The 23409-nt window shown below is 44.5% G+C and overlaps 1 protein-coding gene across 1 annotated transcript in view; it reads left to right on the top strand.

Moving 5' to 3' along the window:
• The window catches only part of LOC135522956 (divergent protein kinase domain 2A-like), a 71995-nt gene extending 49164 nt beyond the window's left edge, over positions 1-22831 (top strand). Inside the window, exons 3-4 of the mRNA XM_064949683.1 lie at positions 377-680; positions 20391-22831. Of these exons, the coding sequence (XP_064805755.1) occupies positions 377-680; positions 20391-20728 (642 nt within the window). The 3' untranslated portion in view covers positions 20729-22831. The remainder of the gene's footprint in view (positions 1-376; positions 681-20390) is intronic.
• Positions 22832-23409: the final 578 nt, after the last annotated feature.

Raw genomic sequence — 23409 nt, 5'->3', positions numbered from 1 at the left:
GATATTGGTGTACAAAAGAGCAGAAAAGTAAATAAATAAAAACAGAATGGGGATGAGGCAGGTAAAATTGGGTGGGCTATTTACCGATAGACTGTGTACAGCTGCAGTGATCGGTTAGCTGCTCAGATAGTTGATGTTTGAAGTTGGTGAGGGAGATAAGTCTCCAACTTCAGCAATTTTTGCAATTTGTTCCAGTCACAGGCAGCAGAGAACTGATCTTCATCCCTCCTGTGTCCCCCAATATCTCTTCATATGGTGCTGTTTTTCCTGTTTTAAATGAAAACAGGACTTCTTCCGTCAGAGCTTTCTGTTAGACCAGGGCTCCTTCTTTCCTCCATACCATTTTCTCCTAATAACCAACATCCCTCCCCTGCAGAGTTTCCCGTCAGACGAGGGCTGGCCGTTTGCCAAGTACCTGGGGGCGTGTGGTCGAGTGGTGGCGGTGAACTACGTCGGTGAGGAGCTGTGGTCTTTCTACAACGCTCCGTGGGACAAGAGGGTCGACCTGGCCCGGCAGCTGATGGACATCGCTGAGCAGCTCACCAACAACGACTTTGACTTCGCCCTCTACCTGCTGGACGTGAGCTTCGATAACTTCGCCGTGGGGCCGCGGGACGGAAAGGTCATCGTGGTGGACGGTGAGAACGTCCTGGTGGCCGACAAGAGACTTATCAAACAGAGTGAGTTGTTATTGGCACACCGCCGGGGGGGGGGGGGGATGTTTAAAGTTGCAAAGCTACCAGTAATTTACCAAAGTTACTGGAATCTTTGGCAGTTTTGGTGACTGATTTTATACTTGACAAATGTACAAATACGTTTTTACGCCTGTGTCCATATTGTCCACGAATGTCTAGTGGACAGACCATATTGTTCACGATAAAATAGCCTAATTAATGGGAAAAAAAGCATGTAATCAACAATGTAATTATTTTAAATTAGCAACTCCTCCAATTATTGACATTTTTCCTAACTACCACCAGTTTAGCACCAAAACATTTAAAACAAAGACATAAAAATGATATTTCACACCCTCATTTCAAACACCAATGAGATTCACTAAGTTGATGGTTTATGTTTAGGATAATGTGTTACAGCTTTGTCATTGTATTCTTATTTTATATATTTTTAATGTGATAAGGCCACACGGAAGGTCAGAGGAGATTACGGTGTCCTGTGGTGATCTGAAGTACCCAAAAGGAAATGCAATTTGAAATTTGCAACAAGATTTCAGTTTCCATTCGAAATTCAACGTATGACGGACAAATGTCTATTTTTGACGGGTTCGTTCCGCGCGGCTACCGGGTTCGTTCCGCGCGGCTACCGGGTTCGTTCCGCGCGGCTACCGGGTTCGTTCCGCGCGGCTACCGGGTTCATTCTGCTAGGTTGAAACCGAAACCACTCAAAGGGTAACGTTTAGGCATTAAGGTTAGGGGCATGGTTTGGGGAAGTCTTAAAACAAAATAATAGAAAAATAAATGCTCTTATCAGGTATCATCAGTATTCTCACGGTGTGCTAGAGTGTTGTGAGCTACGGTGGCCCAGTTGTCTGAGCAGCGTGCTTGGACTCCGAGCATCATGATTTTGCGCCCAGTTCAGGAAGACATATATCCACTTGTCAGGACCTTTTCAAACGTCCAAAATCTACGTCTATTTCTGGTGATCAGGCTGAATATAGGAGGTCTCTCTGTCTACTGTTTTCTCTGTTGCTATGACACCCAGTGTCTGTGTCCTTCGCATGTTTGTTGTTCTAATGCCGGTGTGTGTCTTTCCTAGCGATCCTTGTTCTCTTACCCCCACCTGCTGTCCTTGTTCTGTTGCCACCACCTGCTGTCCTTGTTCTGTTGCCACCACCTGCTGTCCTTGTTCTGTTGCCACCACCTGCTGTCCTTGTTCGGATACCCCCACCTGCTGTCCTTGTTCGGATACCCCCACCTGCTGTCCTTGTTCGGATACCCCCACCTGCTGTCCTTGTTCGGATACCCCCACCTGCTGTCCTTGTTCGGATACCCCCAACTGCTGTCCTTGTTCTGTTGCCCCCACCTGCTGTCCTTGTTCTGTTGCCCCCAACTGCTGTCCTTGTTCTGTTGCCCCCAACTGCTGTCCTTGTTCTGTTGCCCCCACCTGCTGTCCTTGTTCTGTTGCCCCCACCTGCTGTCCTTGTTCTGTTGCCACCACCTGCTGTCCTTGTTCTGTTACCCCCACCATACCACACTAACGCACTATACTAACGCACTATACTCCCGCGCTATACTCCCGCGCTATACTACCGCGATATACTACCACACTGCCGCACTATACTACCACTCTATACTACTGCACTATACTACCACACTATACTACCACACTATACTGCCACACTATGCTACCACACTATACTGCCACACTATGCTACCACACTACCACACTATACTATACTCCCACTACCGCACTATACTACCGCACTATACTACCGCGATATACTACCACACTATACTACCCCACTATACTACCACACTACCGCACTATACTACCACTCTATACTACTGCACTATGCTACCACTCTATACTGCTATACTACCACACTATACTACCACACTATACTACCACACTATACTGCCACACTATACTGCCACACTATACTGCCACACTATACTACCACACTATACTGCCACACTATGCTATACTACCACACTATACTATACTCCCACTACCGCGCTATACTACCGCACTATACTACCGCGATATACTACCACACTATACTACCCCACTATACTACCACACTACCGCACTATACTACCACTCTATACTACCGCGATATACCACCACCCTATACTACCCCACTATACTACCTCACTATACTACCGCACTATACTACCGTGATATACTACCACACTATACTACCCCACTATACTACCACACTACCACACTATACTACCACACTATACTACCACACTACCACACAATACTACCACACTATACTGCCACACTATGCTACCACAGTATACTGCCACACTATGCTACCACACTATACTACCACACTACCACACTATACTATACTCCCACTACCGCACTATACTACCGCACTATACTACCACACTATACTACCACACTACCGCACTATACTACCACTCTATACTACTGCACTATACTACCACTCTATACTGCTATGCTACCACACTATACTACCACACCATACTGCCACACTATACTGCCACACTATGTTACCACACTACCACACTATACTCCCACACTATACTCCCACACTATACGGCCATACTACCACACTATACTACCACACTATACTGCCACACTACCACACTATGCTACCGCACTATGCTACCACACTATGGTACCGCACTATACTACCACAATACCACACTATACTACCGCACTATACTACCACACTACCACACTATACTGCCGCACTATACTACCACACTACCACACTATACTACCACACTATACCACACACTACCACACTATACTCCCGCACTATACTCCCACACTATACTCCCACACTATACTACCGCACTATACTACCACACTATACGGCCATACTACCACATTATACTACCACACTACCACACTATGCTACCACACTATGCTACCACACTATGCTACCGCACTATACTACCACACTACCACACTACCGCACTATACTACCACCCTATACTACCGCACTATACTACCGCACTATACTACCGCACTATACTACCGCGATATACTACCACACTATACTACCCCACTATACTACCACACTACCACACTATACTACCACACTATACTGCCACACTACCACACAATACTACCACACTATACTGCCACACTATGCTACCACAGTATACTGCCACACTACCACACTATACTATACTCCCACTACCGCACTATACTACCGCACTATACTACCGCGATATACTACCACACTATACTACCACACTACCGCACTATACTACCACTCTATACTACTGCACTATACTACCACTCTATACTGCTATGCTACCACACTATACTACCACACCATACTGCCACACTATACTGCCACACTATGCTACCACACTACCACACTATACTCCCACACTATACTCCCACACTACTGCCACACTATACTACCACACTATACTACCACACTATACGGCCATACTACCACACTATACTACCACACTATACTGCCACACTACCACACTATGCTACCGCACTATGCTACCACACTATGCTACCGTACTATAATACCACACCACACTACCGCACTATACTACCGCACTATACTACCACACTACCACACTATACTACCACACTGTACCACACACTACCACACTATACTCCCGCACTATACTCCCACACTATACTCCCGCACTATACTACCACACTATACGGCCATACTACCACACTATACTACCACACTATACTGCCACACTATGCTACCACACTATGCTACCGCACTATAATACCACACTATACTACCGCACTATACTACCACACTACCACACTATACTACCGCACTATACTACCACACTATGCCACCACACTGTACCACACACTACCACACTATACTCCCGCACTATACTCCCACACTATACTCCCGCACTATACTACCACACTATACTACCACACTATACGGCCATACTACCACGCTATACTACCACACTATACTACCACACTACCACAGTATGCTACCACACTATGCTACCACACTATGCTACCACACTATGCTACCACACTATACTACCGCACTATACTACCACACTATACTACCGCACTATACTACCACACTATAATCCCACACTATACTCCCACACTATACTACCACACTACCACACTATACTACCGCACTATACTACCACGCTACCACACTATGCTACCACACTATGCTACCAGACTATGCTACCACACTATGCTACCACACTATGCTGCCACACTATGCTGCCACACTATACTGCCACACTATGCTACCACACTATACTGCCACACTATGCTACTATACTTCCACACTATACTTCCACACTATACTCCCACACTATACTCCCACACTGCCACACTATACTACCACACTATACTACCATACTGCCACACTATACTACCACACTATACTACCACACTATACTGCCACACTATACTACCACACTATGCTACCATACTACCACACTATACTACCACACTATACTATCACACTTTACTGCCACACTATGCTACCACACTACTGCCACACTATGCTACCACACTACCACACTATACTATACTCCCACTACCGCGCTATTCTACCGCACTATACTACCGCGATATACTACCACACTATACTACCCCACTATACTACCACACTACCGCACTATACTACCACTCTATACTACTGCACTATACTACCACTCTATACTGCTATACTACCACACTATACTACCACACTATACTACCACACTACCACACTATGCTACCGCACTATGCTACCACACTATGCTACCGCACTATACTACCACACTACCGCACTATACTACCACACTATACTACCACACTATACCACCACACTACCACACTATACTCCCGCACTATACTACCACACTACCGCGCTATGCTACCGCGCTATGCTACCGCGCTATGCTACCACACTATACTACCACACTATACTACCACACTATACTACCACACTATACTACCACACCACACTACCACACTATACTACCACACTATACTACCACACTATACCACCACACTACCACACTATACTCCCGCACTATACTACCGCACTATACTACCACACTACCGCACTATGCTACCGCGCTATGCTACCGCACTATGCTACCACACTATGCTACCACACTATGCTACCACACTATGCTACCACACTACCACACCACACTACCACACTATACTACCGCACTATACTGCCACACTATGCTACTGCACTACCACACTATACTACCGCACTATACTACCACACTATACTACCACACTACCACACTATACTCCCACACTATACTACCACACTGCCACACTATACTACCATACTACCACACTATGCTACCACACTATGCTACCACACTATGCTACCGCACTATACTACCACACTACCGCACTATACTACCACACTACCACACTATACTACCACACTATACCACCACACTACCGCACTATACTACCACACTATACTCCCGCACTATACTACCGCACTACCGCGCTATGCTACCGCGCTATGCTACCGCACTATGCTACCACACTATGCTACCACACTATGCTACCACACTACCACACTATACTACCGCACTATACTTCCACACTATGCTACTGCACTACCACACTATACTACCGCACTATACTACCACACTATACTACCACACTACCACACTATACTCCCACACTATACTGCCACACTGCCACACTATACTACCATACTACTGCACTATACTGCCGCACTATACTGCCGCACTATACTGCCGCACTATACTGCCGCACTATACTCCCGCACTATACTCCCGCACTATACTCCCGCACTACCACACTATGCTACCACACTATGCTACCACACTATGCTACCACACTATGCTACCACACTATGCTACCACACTACCACACTACCGCACTATACTACCGCACTATACTACCGCACTATACTACCGCACTATGCTGCCACACTATGCTGCCGCACTATGCTACCGCACTATGCTACCGCACTATGCTACCGCACTATGCTACCGCACTATACTACCGCACTATACTACCGCACTATACTACCGCGCTATACTCCCGCACTATACTACCGCACTATACTACCGCACTATACTACCGCACTATACTACCGCACTATACTACCGCACTATACTACCACACTATACTACCACACCATACTACCACACCATACTACCACACTATACTACCACACTATACTACCGCACTATACTACCACACTACCACACTATACTACCGCACTATACTACCACACTACCACACTATACTACCGCACTATACTACCGCACTATACTACCGCACTACCACACTATGCTGCCACACTATGCTGCCACACTATGCTGCCACACTATGCTACCACACTATGCTACCACACTATGCTACCACACTATGCTACCACACTATGCTACCACACTATACTACCACACTATACTACCACACTATACTACCACACTATACTACCACACTATACTACCACACTATACTGCCACACTATACTACCACACTATACTACCACACTATGCTACCACACTATACTACCACACTATACTACCACACTATACTACCACACTATACTACCGCACTGTACTACCACACTATACTACCACACTACCACACTATACTACCTCACTATACTACCACACTATACTACCACACTATACTAGCACACTATACTACCACACTATACTACCACACTATACTACCACACTATACTACCACACTATACTACCACACTATACTACCTCACTATACTACCACACTATGCTACCGCACTATACTACCACACCACATATTTGACACGTGGATTGAACCTGTCTGATGTCAGCATGTGTTTCTCAACCTCTCCTCAACCTCTCCTCAACCTCTCCTCAACCTCTCCTCAACCTCTCCTCTCGTACTCAGTAGTGTCTCTGATCTAGGTTTGTGCTGGGAGAGGATCAGGGTGATGGTCATCTCTGTTAACCCACAACTCAAATCTTCAATTGGGTCAGATACATGACCATCCATGGAAGAAATGTAGTATCCACCCTCTCTTATCTCACAGAGATTTGGGCCGTGTTGGTACCTATGGAAAGATGCTACAGTTTAGCGGTTGGGCTTTATTTCCGTCATGTACATTACTATGGAAGCCATGCACAGATCCTAACTAGATTAAGGTGACATGCTAACTTTGCTCCAGTCTGTCCTTCAAAAGTGATAGCAGCTAAAATAGATAAACCAAAGTGGAACAAACTGTCATATCTTGTCCATGTGGGAGCCCATGCCACTAGTTTCCCCTCTAACACCCCATCTCACACACACACACACCTCCCCAGCTCTACAGCAGAGGGTGGGAAAGGCATTTTAGCTGTAGAAATCATATTACAATTATAAAACCACTGTCTGTGGGGGACTGGTGCCACCGCTGTGCCCTGTGACAGATTGTGTCTGCGTGGGAGAGAGCGATGGGGATGGATCGTGACAAACACACACTGAGATAAAATGCTGGCCAGAGTACAAGGTCTCTCACCACAAAAGAGCAGATGGACACTCACCGTGTGTGTGTGTGTGTGTGTGTGTGTGTGTGTGTGTTGTTACAGTGCATTCTTAAAGTATTCAGACCCCTTCACGTGTTATTGTTTTCCCTCATCAATTGACACACCATACCCCATAATGACAAAGCAACAACAGTTTTATATTTTTTTTACATTTTTGCTAATTTAACATTTAAAAATAAAAAAAGAAGGGGAACAAATATATATTACATTTACGAAAGTTTTCAGACCATTTCGTCAGTACTTAATTAAAGCTCCTTTGGCAGCGATCACAGTATTCTTCGGTTTGAGTTTCTCCCATTCTTTTCTGCAGAGTCCGGACTCTGGCTGGGCCACTCAAGGACATTCAGAGACTTGTCCCGAAGCCACTACTGCGTTGTCTTGGCTGCGCGCTTAGGGTTGTTCTCCTGTTGGAAGGTGAACCTTTGCCCCAGTCTGAGGTCCTGAGCTCTCTGGAGCAGGTTTTCATCAAGGATCTCTCTGTACTTTTCTTCATTCATCGTTAACTCGATAATCATCAGTCTCCCGGTCCCTGCCGCATGATGCCAAATGCCATGGTATCATGGTATTTTGCCTTTATGTAAGTTTTGCACATGTATTCTCTCAACCAGCTTCACCTGGAATGCTTTTCCAACATTCTTGGAGTTTCCACATATGCAGAGCACTTGTTGGCTGCTTTTCCTTCACTCTGTAGTCCAACTCATCCCAAACCATCTCAATTGGGTTGAGGTCGGGTGATTGTGGAGGCCAGGGCATCTGATGCAGCACTCAATCACTCTCCGTCTTGGTCAAATAGCCCTGACACAGCCTGGAGGTGTGTTGGGTCATTGTCCTGTTGAAAAACACATGATAGTCCCACTAAGTGCATACCTGATGGTGTATCACTGCAGAATGCTGTCGTAGCCCTGATGGTTAAGTCTGCGCTGAATTCTAAATAAATCACAGACCTTGTCACCAGCAAAGCACCATCATACCACCTCCTCCATGCTTCACGGTTGGAACAACAAAGGCGGAGATCATCCGTTCACCTACTCTGCATCTCGTAAAGACAAGGCTGTTGGAACCAAAAATCTCAAATTTTGACTCATCAGACCAAAGGACAGATTTCCACCAGTCTAATGTCCATTGATCGTGTTTCTTGGCCCAAACAAGTCTCTTCTTATTATTAGTGTTTAGTAGTGGTTTCTTTGCAGAAATTCAACCATGAAGGCCTGATTCACGCCTTCTCCTCTGAATTGTTGATGTTGAGATGTGTCCGTTACTTGAACTCTGTGAAGCATTTATTTGGGCTGTAATTTCTGAGGTGCAGTTAAATCTAATGAACTTATCCTCTGCAGCAGAGGTCATTCTGAGTCCTGTGGCGGCCCTAATGAGAGCCAGTTTCATTACAGCTCTTGATGGTTTTCGTGACTGCACTTGAAGAAACTTCAAAACTTGTTGAAATGTTCCGGGTTGACTGACCTTCATGTCTTAAAGTAATGATGAACTGTCGTTTCTCTTTTCTTATCTGAGCTGTTCTTGCCATAATATGGACTTGGTATTTTACCAAAATAGTGCCATCTTCTGTATACCACCACTACCATGTCACAACACAACTGATTGGCTGTTGTTCGGGGACACATTATTCAGTTTCTGTTAGTCACATGTCTGTGGAACTTGTTCAGTTTATGTCTCGGATGTTGAATCTTATGTTCATACAAATATTTACACATGTTAAAATAAACGCAGTTGACAGTGAGAGGACGTTTCTTTTTTTGCTCAGGTTATGTAGCTGTAGGGTGGGTGGCTAGGTAGGTAGGTGTGTGGGTAGGTAGGTACAGATCTGAGACTGAAAGACACTTAAACCTGAGGTAAAATGTTGTCTATTTAAATAAAGGCTGATTTGACTTTCAACTCCATCATGCAAACAGCTTCAGCAGGTATCTGGTTTCCTGCCAAAATCACACCATCTAGGTGTAGTAGAGTCAGTGTAGCTAATAGTAATAATGCTGATTATAGTGTACATGGTAAGATATTGTCCTTTATTATATAGCCCCGCTGGCTTTTGTAAAACAAAAGCACACAACACACCGTTTTTCGAAGCTGGTCTGGTAAAATGTAATTGCTTTGTGGTGTGGTACTGGTATTCTGTGTATTTGACCCGATGGCATCTCGGGGTGATTTGGAGAGGGAGAGCGAGTGGCGTGAGGAGAATCCTGCTCATCTTTAGATGCCTGATATCAGGGTAGGAGGAACTAACCACGCTGTTCCAGGAGTCATTTGAATTGGAAATGATCTGGTTTGTTTCCTGGTTGGGAAGGAAGGTGATTGGAACACGTTTACATTTTTTTAAATTTGTTTTATTTAACCTTTTTAATTCACTTAAGAACAAATTCTTATTTACAATGAAGACCTACTCTGGAGTTTCAGAGAAAGAAGCAACGAAGTACATTAATTTTCCTGTGCTTCACCTTGGTGTATAGACCCACACAGTGCCTGAATTCAGAAATAGATTAAATATTGTTGTTTTTCCTCATCCATCTATACACAATACCTCATAATGACAGTAAAAACATATCTAATTTACATAAGTATTCACACCACTGAGTCTACATGTTAGTCACCTTTGGTAGTGATTATAACTTGCTGGGGAAGTCTAAGAGCTTTGCACACCTGGATCGTACAATATATGCACATTATTCTTTTTAAAAATTATTCAAGCTGTTGGTTGTTGATTATTGCTAGACGGCCATATCACTTATGTTTCAGTCTTTATAAAAAGAAATATATGAATTTGCAAATTTTTCTAAAAACCTGTTTTTGCTTTGTCTTAATGGGGTACTAAGTGTAGATTAAAGGGGGGGGGGCAATTTAATCCATTTTAGAATAAGGCTGTGACCTGACAATGTGGAAAAAGTCAAGGAGTCAGAATACTTTCTGAATGCAACGATACTGTGTTGACATCACATACATTATCGAGCATTTCACACATTATCCAGATACTGACTGTTAACACTTGGTCTATAGCAGCTTCCCACCAGAATGGGCTTTAGGTGAGGCAGATGAACCTGTAGCCATATTACTTCAACAGTATTTAACATGAGATCCTCTCTAAGCTTTACAGGAATGTGGTTCTGAATATAAACAGCAACACCTCCACCTTTGGCATTTCTCTTTTTTGCTACTGCTGTATCATCGACGCTATTATCTAAAAAATAATTTCAGAGATTGTCAAAATATGAATGTCATCGGTTACTAGCAAATTATTAATTTCATGAACCTTGTTTCTTAAGCTACATATATATGTAACGTGGGCTATTTTTAGCACTTTTCTGGGGTGCTTGATTTTTTTTTTTCCCCTTTAACGAGATAATTGTCATCAACAACCGCTGAATAGCATAGCGCTACATTCAATGAATATTACAAATATTTATATTCATGAAATCACAAGTGCAATATAGGAAAACACAGCTTAACCTTTTGTTAATACAGCTGTTGTGTGATTTTGAAAGCAATTCAAGCGTTTGTGTAAGTTTATCGTTCGCACGACAAAACATTAAGTACACTTAGCATCAGGTAGCTTGGTCACGAAAATCAGAAAAGCAAACAAATTAATCGTTTACCTTTTGATTTTCGGATGTTTTCACTCACGAGACTCCCAGTTACACAACAAATGTTCCTTTTGTTCCATAAAGATTATTTTTATACCCAAAATACCTCTGTTTGTCACATTATGTTCAGAAATCCACAGGAAAGAGTGCTCACGACAACGCAGACAAATTCCAAATAGTTTCCATAATGTCCACAGAAACATGTCAAACGTTTTTTATAATCAAGCCTCAGGTTGTTTTTAAAATATATAATCGATAATATATCAACCGCAAATGTCTTTATCAGTAGGAGAGGGAAAAGCAATGGCTGTCCAAATTCTGTTGCGCGAGCAAAACTCATGTGACCACTTGACGCGATGTTATCTTTCTGGCTCATTTTTCAAAATAAAAGCCTGAAACTATGTCTGAAGACTGTTGACACCTTGAGGAAGTGATAGGAAAAGGAATCTGGTTGATATCCCTTTAAATGGAGCAAAGGGAGGCTATGGAACATGGAGTTTTCAAAATAGAAGCCACTTCCTGTTTTAATTTTCCTCAGGGTTTCGCAATATTAGTTTTGTTATACTCACAGACAATATATTGACAATTTGGAAACTTTAGTGTTTTCTATCCAATACTAATAATAATATGCATATATTAGCAACTGAGACTGAGGAGCAGGCCGTTTACATTGGGCACCTTTTCATCCAAGATACTCAATACTGCCCCTGCAGCCATAAGAAGTTAACTAACCTCCAAACGAGCTTCAATGCCATACCACTCTCCTTCCTTGGCCTCCAACTGCTCTTAAACACTAGTAAAACCAAATGCATGCTTGGTATTTGTAGTTGTCCACATATTCTAAGTCAGAACCGTCCAATCTAGAATTGGCTTCCTATTTCGCAAAAAGACTCATTCACTCACGCTGCCAAACATACCCTCGTAAAACTGACTATCCTACCGATCCTCGACTTTGGCGACATCATTTACAAAATAGCTTCCAGAAGTAGACATGCTCATGTTATTTATGTATCAAATTTATTTATACATCAGCTGATATCTCAAAGTGCTGTACAGAAACCCAGCCTAAAACCCCAAACAGCAAGCAATGCAGGTGTAGAAGCACGGTGGTTAGGAAAAACTCCCTACAAAGGCCAAAACCTAGGAAGAAACCTGGCTATGTGGGGTGGCCAGTCCTCTTCTGGCTGTGCCGGGTGGAGATTATAACAGAACATGGCCAAGATGTTCAAATGTTCATAAATGACCAGCATGGTCGAATAATAATAAGGCAGAACAGTTGAAACTGGAGCAGCAGCACGGCCAGGTGGACTGGGGACAGCAAGGAGTTGTCAGGTAGTCCTGGGGCATGGTCCGAGGGCTCAGGTCCTCCGAGAAAGAGAGAGGAGAGAATTAGAGAACGTACACTTAGATTCACACAGGACACCGAATTGGACAGGAGAAGTACTCCAGATATAACAAACTGACCCAGCCCCCCGACGCACAAACTACTGCAGCATAAATACTGGAGGCTGAGACCGGAGGGGTCAGGACACAATTTGTAGGTATTGACTGAGCTGGGCTTTGGGTCATTGATAAATGTGTCTTAACGCAGCCTTATAATGCTGTGAAAGGATCCAGGAACACAAATTATTTGGGTGGATCCCATCCTCCTCATTAAAAAAAAAATCTCTAGACCACCTTTACTCCACACACGGAGATGCATACAACGCTCTCCCTCACTAAAGCAGGAAGTACCAGTGTCTTGCTCAATACGGAAGTGGTCAGATGACGTGGATACTACGCTACAGGACTGTTTTGCAGACTGGAATGTGTTCTGGGATTCAGCCAATGGCATTGAGTACACCACCTCAGTCATCGGCTTCATTACAAAAAAATTGTCCGGTAACCGAAAGGCCGCTGGGCTCGAATACCCGAGCCGACGAGGTGAAAAAAATCTGTCACTATTCCCATATGTATTGTTGGGTCCTTCTCAGTCTGTCACTTAGCCGTGATGTTTGATACTTCTGAAACTTTAAATGTAATTACCCTCACCTTGAGCATGTGTATTTCTGGCTCAGTCTTAATCTGTTTTTGTCAAATAACTCTGAGCTGAAAGGGCCCATCTGCAAAAGGGGGCCGCAGATGGGACCCTAGCTAGCTGGCGGGGAATTGTGTGTGTGTGTGTGTGTGTGTGTGTGTGTGTGTGTGGGGGGGGGGTGTTGGTTGGTTGGTTTTTCGCAGATGGGACCTAAAGTCCCCACAAGGACAGTAAAACAAGGAGAGTAAAACCTCCCCATGAGGACAAAGGCTATTTTAAGCTCAAGGGTTTAGGGTTACATTTAGGTTGAGCGTAAGGGGTTGTGGTGAGGTTATGGTTGTGGTGAGGTTATGGTTGTGGTGGTAAGGGGTGAGGTTGTGGTGGTAAGGGGTGAGGTTGTGGTGGTAAGGGGTGAGGTTGTGGTGGTAAGGGGTGAGGTTGTGGTGGTAAGGGGTGAGGTTGTGGTGGTAAGGGGTGAGGTTGTGGTTGTGGTAAGGGGTGAGGTTGTGGTAAGGGGTGAGGTTGTGGTTGTGGTAAGGGGTGAGGTTGTGGTTGTGGTAAGGGGTGAGGTTGTGGTTGTGGTAAGGGGTGAGGTTGTGGTTGTGGTAAGGGGTGAGGTTGTGGTTGTGGTAAGGGGTGAGGTTGTGGTAAGGGGTGAGGTTAAGGAAAATAGGATTCTGAATGTAAATTTCATTCCCAACAAGGATTAAAGAACATACATAGCCGTCAGTAGCAGTGGGATTGAGTCATCCTGACAGGGCCGTAGGACCACTGCATTAGAACGGCTGATCTCTGATTATATTTGAATCCTCAGGGATCATCGTCCTCTCGAACTATTGATCTCCAACTGCTTCATCATCATGAGATGTTTTTGACGCTATAAACCTCCCTAAACACAACGTTTTGTCTGCTATAAACCTGCCTAAACAGTGTTGTCCCCTGTAAACCTGCCTAAACAGTGTTGTCCCCTATAAACCTGCCTAAACAGTGTTGTCCCCTATAAACCTGCCTAAACAGTGTTGTCCCCTATAAACCTGCCTAAACAGTGTTGTCCCCTATAAACCTGCCTAAACAGTGTTGTCCTCTATATAAACCTGCCTAAACAGTGTTGTCCTCTATATAAACCTGCCTAAACAGTGTTGTCCTCTATATAAACCTGCCTAAACAGTGTTGTCCCCTATAAACCTGCCTAAACAGTGTTGTCCTCTATATAAACCTGCCTAAACAGTGTTGTCCTCTATATAAACCTGCCTAAACAGTGTTGTCCTCTATAAACCTGCCTAAACAGTGTTGTCCTCTATAAACCTGCCTAAACAGTGTTGTCCCCTATAAACCTGCCTAAACAGTGTTGTCCCCTATAAACCTGCCTAAACAGTGTTGTCCCCTATAAACCTGCCTAAACAGTGTTGTCCTCTATATAAACCTGCCTAAACAGTGTTGTCCCCTATAAACCTGCCTAAACAGTGTTGTCCCCTATAAACCTGCTTAAACAGACAGTGAAATATAACATGCTCGGAAGGAAAGTGTCCAAATGTTGGTTGGTTCCATTAAACAGGAAAGTGGTTGTTCTCTTTCTGCCAGATTAAATGTTTAATGAGTTTGTTGACTGGTTGTAATGTAGCCCAAATACATTTCTATAATTGCTTCTGATGTCACCAGACACTTGCGGTAATCTCCTTCAGGGCCTGGTCGTGTAAGATTTTCCGTGTTGATTATTTCCCTACGAAAAATCATGCCAATTTGAAAATGTATTTTAAAAATAGACCCCTTCTAAACAGCCATTTTTGAGAAACCCCCCTTCAAGCTGCCAGAATGGTCCCATGGTAGATTGGTGTTTGTTTCCCAGAGTCTCGATCAATTCCAGCTTTTTGGAAGAGGATCTGATCCGAAAGCATTATACGAATATTCATTATACATTTACTGCTGTTGAAATGTACTGGACTCAATCCCTCTTGTCACATTATTCCTTGTGATATCATAGATAGATATATGATAGATATCATGGGGCGGCAGTGTAACCTAGTGGTTAGAGCGTTGGACTAGCAACCGGAAGGTTGCGAGTTCAAACCCCCGAGCTGACAAGGTACAAATCTGTCGTTGTGCCCCTGAACAGGCAGTTAACCCACCATTCCCAGGCCGTCATTGAAAATAAGAATTTGTTCTTAACTGACTTTCCTGGTTAAATAAAGGTCAAATAATAAAAAATAAAATATAAAAAAAATATCCGTGTCTTTTAGTCCATGGTTTCCGTTTTAGACAAGCGACCAGGAAGATTTTATTTCATCGTAAATTTGGGGAATTTTAACCCAATCATCCATATTCATTGGGTGTGTGTAAAGCCATCGAGGCCGTCCAACCCCCTGCAACGAGGAATATTGGACCAAATGACGAGCCACATTTACTTGTCCTTTAATTAAACAGCCTAAAACTAATTACAAAAAAACACGATTCCTTGTGTTTCGATGTGGAGCATATTCACAAACTCTACAGCCTGTTGTTTTATTGGTTTTACTTTCCTAAAACGATAATTGTCCACCTCACAGTTCAGCCGTCAGAGATTTGATAGTGTATCAGGACACTGTATGATATTAATATTTGTTTGTTTGTGTGTGTTTAAATTATGTAGTATTAGAAATAGTGTGTGTGTGTGCGTGTGTAGCTTAGGCTTAGCCCCAGGGAGAGCGAGACCGGCGGCTACGACACCGAAATGAATTTATTTTCAGTACAGAAGGAGGCTAATTCGTTAGTTTTCAATAAGAATATTTTCATATGTGTGTGTACACTGCTCAAAAAAATAAAGGGAACACTAAAATAACACATCCTAGAGCTGAATGAATGAAATATTCTTATTAAATACTTTTTTCTTTACATATTGTAATGTGCTGACAACAAAATCACACAAATGATCAATGGAAATCAAATGTATCAACCCATGGAAGTCTGGATTTGGAGTCACACTCAAAATGAAAGTGGAAAACCACACTACAGGCTGATCCAACTTTGATGTAATGTCCTTAAAACAAGTCAAAATGAGGCTCAGTAGTGTGTGTGGCCTCCACGTGCCTGTATGACCTCCCTACAACGCCTGGGCATGCTCCTGATGAGGTGGCGGATGGTCTCCTGAGGGATCTCCTCCCAGACCTGGACTAAAGCATCCGCCAACTCCTGGACAGTCTGTGGTGCAACGTGGCGTTGGTGGATGGAGCGAGACATGATGTCCCAGATGTGCTCAATTGGATTCAGGTCTGGGGAACGGGCGGGCCAGTCCATAGCATCAATGCCTTCCTCTTGCAGGAACTGCTGACACTCCAGCCACATGAGGTCCAGCATTGTCTTGCATTAGGGGGAACCCAGGGCCAACCGCACCAGCATATGGTCTCACAAGGGGTCTGAGGATCTCATCTCGGTACCTAATGGCAGTCAGGCTACCTCTGTCGAGCACATTGATGGCTGTGCTCCCCCCCAAAGAAATGCCACCCCACATCATGACTGACCCACCGCCAAACCGGTCATGCTGGAGGATGTTGCAGGCAGCAGAATGTTCTCCATGGCGTCTTCAGACTCTGTCATGTCTGTCACATGTGATCAGTGTGAACCTGCTTTCATCTGTGAAGAGCACAGGGCGCCAGTGGCGAATTTGCCAATCTTGGTGTTCTCTGGCAAATGCCAAACGTCCTGCACGGTGTTGGGCTGTAAGCACAACCCCCACCTGTGGACGTCGGGCCCCCATACCACCCTCATGGAGTCTGTTTCTGACCGTTTGAGCAGACACATGCACATTTGTGGCCTGCTGGAGGTCATTTTGCAGGGCTCTGGCAGTGCTCCTCCTGCTCCACCTTGCACAAAGGCAGAGGTAGCGGTCCTGCTGCTGGGTTGTTGCCCTCCTACGGCCTCCTCCACGTCTCCTGATGTACTGGCCTGTCTCCTGGTAGCGCCTCCATGCTCTGGACACTACGCTGACAGACACAGCAAACCTTCTTGCCACAGCTCGCATTGATGTGCCATCCTGGATGAGCTGCACTACCTGAGCCACTTGTGTGGGTTGTAGACGCCGTCTCATGCTACCACTAGAGTGAAAGCACCGCCAGCATTCAAAAGTGACCAAAACATCAGCCAGGAAGCATAGGAACTGAGAAGTGGTCTGTGGTCACCACCTGCAGAACCACTCCTTTATTGGGGGTGTCTTGCTAATTGCCTATAATTTCCACCTGTTGTCTAGTCCATTTGCACAACAGCATGTGAAATATATTGTCAATCAGTGCTGCTTCCTAAGTGGACAGTTTGATTTCACAGAAGTGTGATTGACTTGGAGTTACATTGTGGTGTTTAAGTGTTCCCTTTATTTTTTTTGAGCAGTGTGTATATATAAGCATCATATTGTTAGAAATAACTCTGGTAGAGCTGAAACATTCTTCCTCACCACAACTTCAGCTGTCGGAGTCCGTTGGAGCGCCAGGGCTGCCTTCATACCATAGACCTGCAGTAAAATAGTTTAACACCAAACCTTCACAGGGCGTGCTGCCTTCATACCATAGACCTGCAGTAAAATAGGTTAACACCAAACCTTCACAGGGCGTGCTGCCTTCATGCCATAGACCTGCAGTAAAATAGGTTAACACCAAACCTTCACAGGGCGTGCTGCCTTCATACCATAGACCTGCAGTAAAATAGGTTAACACCAAACCTTCACAGGGCGTGCTGCCTTCATGCCATAGACCTGCAGTAAAATAGGTTAACACCAAACCTTCACAGGGCGTGCTGCCTTCATACCATAGACCTGCAGTAAAATAGGTTAACACCAAACCTTCACAAAAATGTATAAACTTCATTAACGTAATATCAAAAGTATTTTATATCAAACACAACATTACAGTTGGAATGTAATTTTGGCCAATAAAAATGGTTAAACAGAATGAAACAAAACACTTCTAAACTGGTTTTGAACAGACTATATTGCAGAAATGACCGAGTGCCTACTGTACCCAACGAATGGCAGCAATGATATAGATTTTTTTTACAACAGGCTTACTTATAACCTATCTTAAGCTACATACGGAGCAATTAAAAAGACAAATATCAATAATGATTAAATATGAGAGGGGGGGAAAAATGCATCCTACCTGAATAGCGTGTTGCACAGTAGCCTGCGTACTTCTCATCTCTGTCCACTACAATGTCTTCGATACGGAGGGCGTTCCCGAGAGACTAACATTTCCCCCTGCTGCCACCAAGTTTTTCAGTTTGTGGCTCCATGATTTGGCGTCACGAACAATACCAACATTCTTCTAGGCCTTTCATCTTTTTAAAGTCATTCACAGCTTTATTAGGAAGTGGAATACACTATTGACCCGGAAGACACTGGGCCAATTGTGCGCCGCCCTGTCGGGGCAGTTGTGATACAGCCTGGATTTGAACCAGTGTCTTTGACCACTGTCCCACTCGATACATAATAATCCAGTGATTTTGTTTTGTTTTTACTGTGGTGAAAAATTATATTTTAAATGTTTTAGCTGAGCTACGGCCGTATGGTGGCTGAGCTTGCGGCCGTAAAGTGGCTGAGCTTGCGGCCGTAAAGTGGCTGAGCTTGCGGCCGTAAAGTGGCTGAGCTTGCGGCCGTAAAGTGGCTGAGCTTGCGGCCGTAAAGTGGCTGAGCTTGCGGCCGTAAAGTGGCTGAGCTTGCGGCCGTAAAGTGGCTGAGCTTGCGGCCGTAAAGTGGCTGAGCTACGGTGGTGTTTGTCACACCCTGAGACAGCTCAAAAATCACTCTTCTTACTCTATGGAAAGGGGCGACTCTCACAAACATGATGGTGTTCTCCGTCTCCTCGACGACCCCAACGGGACGCGTCTTAAGGTAACCCATACAAACAAATGGAAGTGGCTTTGTGTAAACAAAAATAAGGGTTTAAATGTGTTCCCAAAAAATTACAAATAATCCTATACGGTATATCCTGGATAGACACTTTAAAAACATATTCCTTTTTTTGATATTTATGAATGTGTTATTCAATAAAAGGCCAAATGAAATATTTGTATCAACAAACAAAAAAAAACAAAATATATACACACACACACACACACACACACACACATACATACAGTCGGGCAAAAAAAGTATTTAGTCAGCCACCAATTGTACAATTTCTCCCACTTAAAAAGATGAGAGGGGCCTGTAATTTTCATCATAGGTACACTTCAACTATGACAGACAAAATGAGAAAAAAAATCCAGAAAATCACATTGTAGGATTTTTTATGAATTTATTTGCAAATTATGGTGGAAAATAAATGATCCATGGTGTGACCATCTTAAAACAATTCCAGATGTTGTCTTTATAATTAGTATCGCTACATCTGTTATCCAGAGCAATTTACTGGTGCAAGTAGGGTTAGTACCTTGCTCAAGGGCACATCAACAGATTTGTTTTACCTAGTCGGCTGGGGATTTGAACCAGTGACTTTTCAGTTACTCGCCCAATGCTCTTAACCGCTAGGCTACCTACCGCCCTATAGGGCTCTCTCCAGATAAACCAGAGAACTATGACCGGGTACCTGTCTGTTTCCCTGTCTCACATTTCTCTCTCTCTCTCTCTCTCTCCAGATAAACCAGAGAATTATGACGTGTGGTACGAGAGTCGCTTCGAGGACTGTGACAAGGAAGCCTGCCTGTCCTTCTCCAAGGAGTCTCTGTGTAACCGCGTCACCGTGGACCACAACTACTACGCTGTGTGTCAGAACCTGCTTTCGCGTTACGCCACGTGGCGAGGGACCACCGGTGGCCTGCTCCACGACCCCCCCGCCCACATAGCCAAAGACGGCCAGCTAGAAGCGCTGTTGGACGAGTGTACCAACCCTAAAAAACGCTACGGACGCTTCACAGCCGCCAAGGAGCTGAGAGACTACCTCACCCAGCAAGTGGCCTCCGCCTCGGCGAGGTAATGACCAGAGCTGGCAGTTAGCGGTGGCCTGCATCTCAGCCGGACGGTGGTTCGGGGTTAGGTGAGGGTTTGACCCCCCCCCCCCCCTGACCTTGTCCCCGGGAACTTGACACTCCTCGTCTCACTTCAAGTCCAGGAGATCGCCACCCCGCTGGTCACACGGCAGCAGCTTTGATCGGTCCTCTCGTCTCCTGGTGTCAACCAACCAGTGCAGCTTCCGAGGAGATGTTTAAACTGAACGGACTGACCAGGAGAACGAGGATGGGCGAATAAGGAGAGCTTTAACCCGTGGTTAGGCTAACATAGACATGACTTCTCTCCTCCACCCAGACCCGCTCTGTTTAACCATCAGGACTCTTGTGTTTGCTATCAATTCATCTGAACCATTCTTTCTTTCTGAAAAACGTCCCTGTTGTCCTTTTGGTTTGGCGTTGAATCCGAACAGGAGCGTGTTGACATTTCGTCTGTGGTGTGTTCTGTTCAGGAGGACGGCCACTAGCTCAACTCTGCTATTGTCCCACGTGGAGACCTGAGCACAGCAGAGGCAGGTTAACAGAGGAAGACAAAGCCTTGGCGGCTATAAGAGTCTTTACTTCCTGCTAGTCTAATTGATCACTTCCAGTTCACCTGAATTCAGGTAATCAACGTTTTTATATTAGGGAGGGAGGAACAGGATGGTGATGCCAATGAGGACTGTGGTGGTGCAGAATCTGATATTAGATGTTGTGTGTGTTTACCAAAGAGGCTATATGAAACACTGAACTACCCCCCCAGTACCATGACACAACGCTGTTCTGATCCTGTATGACTGCCCAGAGGAACCTTCCATCTGTCTGGCAACACAATCTGCATAGGAACGATTGTATGAATCCAACTTAAGCCCAGGGTCAGAGTTAACCAGGCTCCCTTCTCTGTGTTAAATCAGAACCAAGCTCCCTTCTCTGTTGAATCAGAGCTAAGCCCAGGGTCAGAGTTAACCAAGCTCCCTTCTCTGTGTTAAATCAGAACTTAGCCCAGGGTCAGAGTTAACCAAGCTCCCTTCTCTGTGTTGAATCAGAACTTAGCCCAGGGTCAGAGTTAACCAGGCTCCCTTCTCTGTGTTGAATCAGAGCTAAGCCCAGGGTCAGAGTTAACCAGGCTCCCTTCTCTGTGTTGAATCAGAACTTAGCCCAGGGTCAGAGTTAACCAGGCTCCCTTCTCTATGTTAAATCAGAACTTAGCCCAGGGTCAGAGTTAACCAGGCTCCCTTCTCTGTGTTGAATCAGAGCTAAGCCCAGGGTCAGGGTTAACCAAGCTCCCTTCTCTGTGTTGAATCAGAACTTAGCCCAGGGTCAGAGTTAACCAAGCTCCCTTCTCTATGTTAAATCAGAACTTAGCCCAGGGTCAGAGTTAACCAAGCTCCCTTCTCTGTGTTGAATCAGAACTTAGCCCAGGGTCAGAGTTAACCAAGCTCCCTTCTTTGTGTTGAATCAGAGCTAAGCCCAGGGTCAGAGTTAACCAGGCTCCCTTCTCTGTGTTGAATCAGAGCTAAGCCCAGGGTCAGAGTTAACCAAGCTCCCTTCTCTGTGTTGAATCAGAACCAAGCTCCCTTCTGTGTTTAATCAGTGATTACTTCAAGAGATAATTAAAGGAAGGGTGGATGCATTTTCAAACAGACCCTAAGAATTGGGCCACAGTGTGAATGTCACATTGCCATTGCAGTGGACTGCGGTACCCACAGAGTCTGTAATTGGCTGTAATTGATAACTGACTCCATGTCTGACTGTTTGAAAAAGGAAATGTTGATCCTGTCTTGTTCTGTGCGTTTTATCTACTTCCTCAACAACCCAGATTTGTCTCCTCACATGTCGTAATTTCACAGAGTTCTGTGTTCATTATTAAACGTTGCCTCCTCACTGCTCAGCTTCACTTTGAGCCATCCAGCTTTAAATGGCCTATATTTTCTCCAACAAATTAGCACATTTGGGTTGATTTTGCACTTGGTGGACCAATAAATTAAAGCCCAAGTAATCATAATGTACTGTATGTTCATTTGAATAGTGAGAAGTTTGTTGTAGCTCAACGTCCTTTCGTCTCAGAGCTTGGGAACAGAAAAACAACGTCCTTTCGTCTGAGGTTGGGAACAGAAAAACAACGTCCTTTCGTCTCAGAGGTTGGGAACAGAAAAACAACGTCCTTTCGTCTCAGAGCTTGGGAACAGAAAAACAACGTCCTTTCGTCTCAGAGCTTGGGAACAGAAAAACAACGTCCTTTCGTCTCAGAGCTTGGGAACAGAAAAACAACGTCCTTTCGTCTCAGAGCTTGGGAACAGAAAAACAATATCCAACAGTCAGTGCTGTACACTACATTCTATATAGACAGTGTCCCCCCCAAAGGGTACTTTATTCCCTATATAGTGCACTACTTTTGACCAAAGCCCTCTGGCTCTAAATAGGGAATAGAGTGCCATTTGTAATTTACTATCTGATTGTGTTTATAGACCTCTCAGTCAATACAATCCACCATACAGTACATGTACGATTCCCTATATAGAGCACTACTTTAGTAGTCAAAATTCCCTCTATATATGGAATCAGGCTGGTTTAGCTAGGCTACTAAAGGAGTACTCTATATAGGGAATCAGGCTGGTTTAGCTAGGCTGCTAAAGGAGTACTCTATATAGGGAATCAGGCTGGTCTAGCT

The sequence above is a fragment of the Oncorhynchus masou genome, chromosome 30 (genome assembly GCF_036934945.1).
Source record: "Oncorhynchus masou masou isolate Uvic2021 chromosome 30, UVic_Omas_1.1, whole genome shotgun sequence".
In the NCBI taxonomy this organism is placed as follows: Eukaryota; Metazoa; Chordata; class Actinopteri; order Salmoniformes; family Salmonidae; genus Oncorhynchus; species Oncorhynchus masou.
The sequence above is the reverse complement of the archived record's forward strand: the minus strand, read 5'-3'. Positions and strand labels throughout refer to the sequence as shown.